General features: G+C 38.6%; 1 protein-coding gene across 1 annotated transcript; it reads left to right on the top strand.

The window, feature by feature from the left end:
• Positions 1-364: 364 nt before the first annotated feature.
• Positions 365-7976, top strand: IL20RA (interleukin 20 receptor, alpha). Its single transcript, XM_008935338.1, has 6 exons — positions 365-486; positions 2290-2468; positions 3138-3313; positions 4916-5060; positions 5604-5743; positions 7071-7976. Exons 1-6 carry the CDS (start codon positions 413-415, stop codon positions 7974-7976), a joined length of 1620 nt encoding a protein of 539 aa, XP_008933586.1. The 5' UTR covers positions 365-412.
• The last annotated feature ends 359 nt before the right edge of the window (positions 7977-8335 follow it).

The following is an 8335-nucleotide window of genomic DNA, read 5'->3' as shown; positions in this document are numbered from 1 at the left end:
TTATATTCAAATATCTTTACAATTTAAAAAGTGTGCCTCTTCTAGGCCAAATTTCTCTACCTTTACCATCCAGTCCCTGGATATATCCATGCCAATGTCTGTCATAAATAGGAAAGCGATTTTTTCTGAAGAAAACTCACATTCCTATAGATGGCATCTGGGACTGCAGTAGCTAGGGACACTTGAAAAAAAATTAATTTCCATGACCAACAATCTTGTTCTTTTAATGATAAGAAAGGCAGTATATAGAATTTTACAGATTACTTAAAAATAAGTACCTTTTTTTGGTTATCTTGGAAGCATATGCATCTGTAGATTCTTAGTATATGTTGTTCCTTTCTTATTTTCTTTCTCAGGAGAGTTGTATTGTTCTTTGCCCAACCCTAGGAATGTCCATTTCGAATCTGTAAACATGAAGAATGTCCTTCACTGGTCAGCACCAGAAGGCACAGGAGATGAAGTACTCTACAAGGTGAAGTATTCAGTGTAAGTTGGCTTGACTGTTTTATCTCTCGCTGATTTTTATTTTAGCATTTTAAATATTTTTTTTGTTTGTTTTTTTAATGCAAGATAAAGCACATGGTTAAAAATAAAGAAAGGAGAACTAAAATATGGGTAGACTTAAGCAATATGAAACTTTTACTTCTGGTACTGCTTACTTCAGATCCCATTAAAGAAATTTATAAGGAGACCTTCTTCCTATGAAAGAGGTGTAGGGTGCAATATTGAAGCTTTCAGTATAAACGAGCCTTCTGTACAAATTTAAATGAATCTGAAGATGTAGTATTTAATAGAATATTAACAGCACCCAGTGTTTTGTTGGTCTGTTCTTACAGACCCAGCCCCTACAGATTTCTTCTGATCTCACAACCCTCTCTAGTGTAAATCCACTGAAGTTATCGGGTATTGTTGAAAACCAAGTAATGTGACTGGAATCAGGCCCTTGTATTTTCAAGATCTGCACCTTTCTGGATATCAAGGAATTTAAGTGAGGACCAGAATCTATTTCTGTTATTCCCATTGAGAGAGCACTAGGTCACTCTAAAGGACAGTGCGGGAAGTTTAGCTTATAAATAGGTGCAGCACTATTGTCATGAATGATGTAATGCTCCTTTGCCTCTTATTTATGCTTCCCTCAATCTAGTAACATTTTCATGACACTAAAACAAGTGTAGGTCTCCAGAATTTTCCTGTAACTTGAACTGGCTACTAAAAAAAGCAAGGAGTTGCTTCTTCAGGCAGAAGCTGCAACCTCTTTTGCTCAGATCTTGTCCTCTGTGCTAAGAGTGCAGTGACATAGCCCACCTCCTAGCAAAGGGGAGAGTGCTCAGTAATTATGGAATGAATGGTAACTATGTAGAAGGTAAAAGGCTCAGAGAGCACTCACTGTGCTGACTCTGCGAGGTCAACTGGTCCACAGAAGGGTCTGTAGACGTAGGTATGGCCATCTTTCACACTCAATACAAAAATATTTATATGTGCCTCTTGCTACCTGGGAGAGCAAGGCCTTGAGATAGGTGGAAAATACTGGTGAGTGATACTGTCCTGCAGTAATGCAGAAGCTGCCACACACCCTTACTAATTAGCAGCTAAGATGGAATTCTTAATAGTGTGAATTTGAGGATCAGGAGCTTCTGAGCAAATCCAGGCAGGAATTTTCAAAGGAAATTTTGATTTCTTCTACTAGTGTATAAAAGCTGGCCAGTACTGAGGTATTTCTGGGAGCAGCTGTATGCCACTTTTTCAACTAGAAATGATTTGAAGTTCATTGTATTCCAATGGAGTCTTTCTTGTAAACTAGAAAAAGAAGTAACAGTTAGTGATGAGTAGTCTCCTGTTTACTCCTCTTGGACACCCTGAGCATCATCTGTCTCCATAGACTGGGATGAGCCACTGACCATTCTGACAGAACTCTTTCTCTATGTATAAATAGTTATCCTGAGTCTGTTACTGTGTGTTTAGAGTTTAAACTAAAGCTGTGGAGACTGAAGTTGAGAGATCTCTCTTCTGTGCAAGCAAAACTGGACTTAGTTTGGTATCAGTAACATCTCAGTTAGTTCCATATGACCTTTTCTGAATAGGGCTTACTCTGATTTATTTTTCATTAAAAAATTGTGGAAATCTTGTCTTTTATCTCAGCTGAAGTTGGGCGTTCCTTGAAATTACAGATTTCTGTGGAACAGGCAAGCTGTTTTATCTGCTGTAACATCAGGTTTTGTGCTGTATTTTCAGATGAGTACTATCATGGAAAATATACCTTTTGTACAGCTCCTTTCTCTTTCAATATAGATACGGTGTTGGGAAATGGATTAGAAAGCCAGAATGCAGGAATATCAACAGAACATGGTGTGACCTCTCCAATGAGACCTCTGACTACGAAGAACAATACTATGCGAGCGTTAAAGCCTTGCTAAATGGGATGTGCTCTGACTGGATGGAGACCACACGATTCAACCCTCTTACAGACAGTAAGGAAAGCTGATCACACAGCCAGATGTTCAGTGGCCTTGACTAACACTGTGTGCTCAGACTTCATAGTGCCTTCATAGCATATGGTATTTTAATTTTGACAGGAGGTTAGATTTTTTTTGCAGTTGCTTCACATTTATGCTTTTGGCAGAAGTACCTGAAATAATCACAATTAGAATTTGGATATATGTGTGTTACATATATGGTCTTATATACACTGAATATTCTTTTATGGTATGGTAAAGATTTACTGAAAGCAAATAAAAGCTGTGGCACATCCACAGTATAAAGAATTTTGATTTTGGAAAGACTCTATTAAACTAAACAGTAACCATACTGTAGAGCACAATGTATCATATCTTATAATCTGAGAACATACTGGTAATTTAGCTTGTTTTAGCAAATGGAGTTTCAAGGTCATTTATCCTGTGAAGTCACAGGAATTCTTAGGCAAAATTCCAAGTTATTGTTCACCTTCTCACTGTAAAGATGCTCTTAGTTATCTGATAAAATAATTTTCTATCAATATGTTTGAATTGTTTTGAGTCCTACTTACGATCCTCAAAACATTACAAAAATTTAATATCATCCATTTTAAGAAACTACATGGTCAAATCAGCGTGCCTCTGCTGCATTTCACTGCTTGTTGTACATGTTCATTTTTCCAGCTAAAATTGATCCACCCATGGTAAGTGTATCTTCTACTGAGAAATCTATTTCAATCATGCTGACTGCTCCTGAGAAGTGGAAGAGAAGTCCTGAGGAAGAATCTGTATCTCTGCTTCAAGTGTACCCGGGCCTGCAATACAACGTGTCTGTCCTCAACAGAAAAACGAAGAAGCGGGTAAGCTTTGACAAGGCTCTAGAGCTGCACCTGTCACATCTCTGCTCTCTGCTTCTTCAAATGTGCTTTGTCTGTAGCAGCAAGAACCAAATAGGATTCGTAGCCTTACAGGAACTGTAGGATCACTGGAAGACAGCTCAAGAGGTCTCTAGTCCAAAGTCCTGTTCAAAGCAGGATCAGCTCTGAGCTCAGACCAGGTTGCTCAAAGGTTGTTCAGCTGCTTCCTGAAAACCTTCAAGGATAGAGACTGTACAACCTCTTCCATTGCTTGACTTTCCTCTTAGGGAAAACGTATTTATTTATGTCCAATCTGAACCTCTTTTTTGAACTTATGTCCATTGTCTTGCATCCTCACACCATTCAGGACTGTGAAGATTCTGTCTCTGTGTTCTTGATAACCTCCTTGTATCATCCTGGGGGCTGTTGTTAGGTCCTCCTGAAGCCATCCCTTCTTCCCCAGGTGGAAGAAACACCAGTCCCTCAGCCTCCCCCCACAGAGCAAGTGTTTCAGTCCAACCATCTTGGTGATCCTCTACTAAACCCGCTTCTGTTTGTCAGTCTTTTCTGTACTGGTGGGAACAAAACTATATCCTAGATGTGCTCTGATGAGTGCTGAATGGAGGGGGATAATCCCTCCCCTCCTTCTCCCTCTTCTCCTGTTAACACAGTCCAGGATGCTGTTGGCTTCCTTTGCTGTGAGGGCACTTTGCTGGCTCGTGTTCAACTTGCTGCCTGTCCCCAGACCTCTTCAGCAGGGCTGCTCCCCAGCCAGTCAATTTACTGGCAGTACTCACAATACATCGTGACAAAGTGCATCCTTTGTCACCACATCTGAACATCTTTGTTTGTCTGTCTCTGCAGATTTCCATTTCATTAGCATTAGTAGTTCCCAGCAGAAACACAGTAGATGAGGAAGAGTTCAGTGGTCAGTTACAAAAACATTCATTGTTTTGCTCCCATCCTTCAGGTGCAACCTCTGTCTGACAAATCTCTGAATTTCTTGAAAAGAGACAGAAGCTTTACACCAAAAAGGTCACCTTCTGTCAAAAGGAATATTAAAATGTAAAGATTAGTGGTTAGAGGTATAGAAAGGGGTTTTGTTTTGTTTTGTTTTGTTGGTTGGATTTTTTTTACATAAAGATGCCTGACATATAACAATTTACTTTGGACTCCAGGGTGTACATAACACCCATTATTCTTAGGCTTCTATCTTTACCAGAACATCTCAATTTGAAAGATTCTGTGGAATGCTGCCATGTGGCTTTCATTGGCCCATGTATCAGGACAGTGCTGAAGTGATGCTTTAGCCCTATTACAACATCAGCATGAGAATGTGAGTTAGTGGTGGCACATTGTCCTACTTCATATGAAGCGTGAAATTATTCAGTAGTGGTAGAATAATGATTGAACAGAAGGTAAAATATTCAGAGAGGATGTGATGTTTAATTGCATTTAGAAGAAAAGGATGCAGCTGGCTGTTCTTACAGTATCATTATTCTTTCCAGAAAATTTATGTGCTTGTGACACTTTTTTTATACAGGATCTTTGCCTTTCTGTAACTGAAGTGTTAAAGGGGAAAAAAAAATATTTTATATCTTCCAGTGGTTCTTCTCCATCAGCAACAACACCTTGGTTGTGCCCTGGTTAGAACCTGGAACAGCTTATTGTGTCAGTGCACAGATACATGTCACCACACCACTTTTGCACAGTGGATTCTCCAAAGAATATTGCATTGTGACCTTGCAAGGTATGTGTAAGCTGACAAATTACAAAAAGAAGATGCAATTTAGAAAAAAATCAGGGTGATATGAGTTTTCTATTCTCCATCCTGAGAGTTAAAGTTAGTATTGTTTCTCCTCTCTCTATGCACTTGTACTGATGAAAAAATCTTTGCCTTTAGTAAGACATAGATGGGATCTACTGACTGGAAGGTACTTCAGTGCCTCTGAAGAAGAGGATCTGCATTATTTGAGTCTTAGTGATTTGAGAAATTTTTTTTTCTCCTTGAATGAGGTTTAGGAGTGGCAAAGCTGGATCAGTCTGAAGTTAGCAACTGGAGAACCTGATGAAGGTGTTGTTCCTTCTATTTAGGATTTAATATATGGTTTAGGTAACCATAAAAATTTGTCCTGTAGCTCAAATGTAATTTTGTTTAAAATTTCCTGCAAATTCCTTTTTTATCTAAAATGTTTGCATCCTATATCCAAAAAGCAATGTTGTGAATGCATATATTACTATTTGAATACATTAAAGTTGTTCAGTACAATGAAAACTTCTGTTCTTTTAACAGATAAAACAGCAGATGAGACTATAACAACCGTATTTGGATATGTTCTGCCTATCATGCTGGTTGTCCTTTTTATTTCAATGACATGCTATTATGTGCACAGGTATATTCATGTCAGCAAACAGAAACATCCAACAAATCTGGTAAGTGTTCTCTGTTGCAGGAGGTCACTGCCAACCTTGGCACACACATGCAGAGCTCTTCATTTTCTGGGCCTCCAAGTCAGCTGGGAGGAAACAATGATTAGCTTCAAATAAAGGGTCTAGTTTCCATTCAGATCAAGAAAAGAACATCACATTGAGGGTTATTAAATACAAGAAAAATTGAGTAGTAACTCAATTTAGCAACTGTGTCTAAAAGGATGACTAGATCTGAAAAACTGACCAGAGCTAATGAGGATCAGAACAGAGCTGTCTGTTTGGGAAGAGTCATTGCCAAAATCAAGGTCTGAGGTGCACTGAGGGAAGCTCTGTTAGGAAGTCAGCATTCACTAAATTTTTCTAGGAAGAAGCACTGTAGAGCTTCAGTGAACAAAAGTTATTAATTTGTTGAATTCAGAAATAAGAAAGGAAGATAATTAAACAGTACAGAAGCACTAGGATGTTTTCTTGGACTGTTACTGGGTATTGCCAGATTTTTCCACTTAATTATGATTTTGATGGATTTAGCATGTGTGCATCATACAGATAATTTAATCTGGATTTCAAGAATACTTTCAAATACTGCACCATTTCCCAACACCCAAAAATGTGTGAACAAACATTCTGTTTTTCAGAGAGCCCAAACACATTTTCTACCTAAAAATGTTTGCAAGTTTCTTAGAGCTGCAAAGTTTTTTCATTTTCAGAAAGAATCACATAAAGTCAAAGAAATGTTACTGGTTTCCAGCTCACGATCCCAGCAGAGCTTTCTCACAGTTATCTCTAAACAAGCTGCTCAACCCTAAACATGCAATTACAGTAATGAATGAACACTTTGATGTGGAACTGGGGAGGTGGAATAAGCAGTTTGGTTTCATCCAGCACTCTTGGCCTGGGGGAGCTTTCAGACTACCTAGTACATCAAGGAGTGGTCTTAGTCTTCCATTCAAGCCTGAAAGCACTAAAGTGCAGCTTCTGGTTGTTGATTTTCTATTGCACTTACCTTAAGTGACTGTTCATACAGTATTTAATCCTGTTGGAAATATTACTCATTTCAGAAAGATTCCTGTTATTTAAGTAGATGATTTATTTTGACATGGGGAAGATAAGAAATGGGATATTGGAGCTGTTCATAATATAGTTTTACTTCAGATAGAATTAAAAGAAGTGGAGCATATTAACACTGCTGGAGGTTTATATGATGAACTTCCTTATTCCTTAAACTGAAATAACCTGCTTAAAAGGTATAGCCTAGGCTTATGTTTTAAAAGTACATGACAGTGTAAGAAGCAGCAAGATGGTATTTTTACTACACTTCACTCATTTCCAGGTATGGCGCCACACCGACAAATGCAAGGACATGGTTTTCATACCACGTGAAAAAATAGCGGTCAACCTTATCACTGTTAACGTGGATGAGGACAAGCCATCTCAAGAATCCAGTCATCTATCAGAAAGGAAAAGTCCTCGTTACTACACTGTTTACAGTGGCACCGAAGGGAAGGATTTGCCTTTCAAAGAAGTGCTGGAAACAAAACAGCTGCTTGATATTTCACATGAAGAGGATATTGTAGCAGAACAGGACCAAACGGGGAACTGGCCATCTTGTGGCCAGGCTGGGACAAAGAATACTTTGAGACTGAAAAGTGCAGAGACTGTAGAGTATGAACATGATATAAGGGCTGAAGACTTCAGTCTCAGTCAGAAAATAGAGGAGAAGAATCCTTGCCCCACAACACTATTAGGTGAGCCACAGATTGTTTTGGGGGACTTGTTTAATATGAAAACAGGACAGCCATATTGTCCCCAGCTAGAGGTCGGGGCAGCAGACCCTTATTTGGGACAGAAAAAAAAGGAATTTAATTTGAATATGGTTGATGTAGCAGATGAATTGCTGGGTGAGACTCATATCAACTTGGTGGACTTGGATACTGAAAAATCTGGGCAGACATCCTATCCTCATCTGGAAAAAATAGCACAGGTCCTCACAGAGAAAGAGCATGAACAGACCATATTAGTAGATTGGGATCCTCAGACTGGAAGACTGTATATCCCTATCTTGCCCAGTGTTGAAGATCAGATGTGTGAAGGACTGCTCAAGGGTGATGATGTTGGCAAAGGAATTTTGTCTAGACTGTATAAGAAAGAGGTGTCTGGTGAATCATCGGAGGACCAAGAGATGTATCTCTTGCAATTCAAGGAACAATGGGAACTGCGTGTAGAGATGGAAGACTGAACAGTAAGTTTCTGAAATACAAAGTGTAAAATCCTGTTTAGTTTGCTGAAGAGAGTGACGGACTCAGTAGGGCAAATAAATTTTAAGGTTTTTGGAACCATCACAGCTGAACAACTTTGTCATGATTTGTTATTTATAACACTTTCCAGATGTCATGTAAGTGATTCTGGCTTCCGTCATAAAACTCTCAGGTAAAACATCATGGTTATGAGATTAACTTCTTTTTTTAAAACTAGATATTTTTACACAGGATGCTGTTAGGATTTTCATATTGTATTCCTACCAAAACAAATTATCAACGTTTGAAAGCATTTATTTTTAGCAAATAAAAAGCAACAATATGACATTTTTCTGCACTA

Source organism: Merops nubicus, unplaced genomic scaffold (genome assembly GCF_000691845.1).
Source record: "Merops nubicus isolate BGI_N331 unplaced genomic scaffold, ASM69184v1 scaffold45640, whole genome shotgun sequence".
Lineage (NCBI taxonomy): Eukaryota > Metazoa > Chordata > Aves > Coraciiformes > Meropidae > Merops > Merops nubicus.
This window is presented reverse-complemented; position numbering and strand designations above follow the sequence as displayed.

Bases quoted from the DNA above. Each gene is read 5' to 3' on its own strand.
- IL20RA (XM_008935338.1), top strand. From the start codon at position 413: ATGAAGAATGTCCTTCACTGGTCAGCACCAGAAGGCACAGGAGATGAA. The intron at 2,469-3,137 runs GTAAGGAAAGCT...TCATTTTTCCAG, and splicing joins ATTCAACCCTCTTACAGACA to CTAAAATTGATCCACCCATG. The intron at 5,744-7,070 runs GTAAGTGTTCTC...ACTCATTTCCAG, and splicing joins AGAAACATCCAACAAATCTG to GTATGGCGCCACACCGACAA.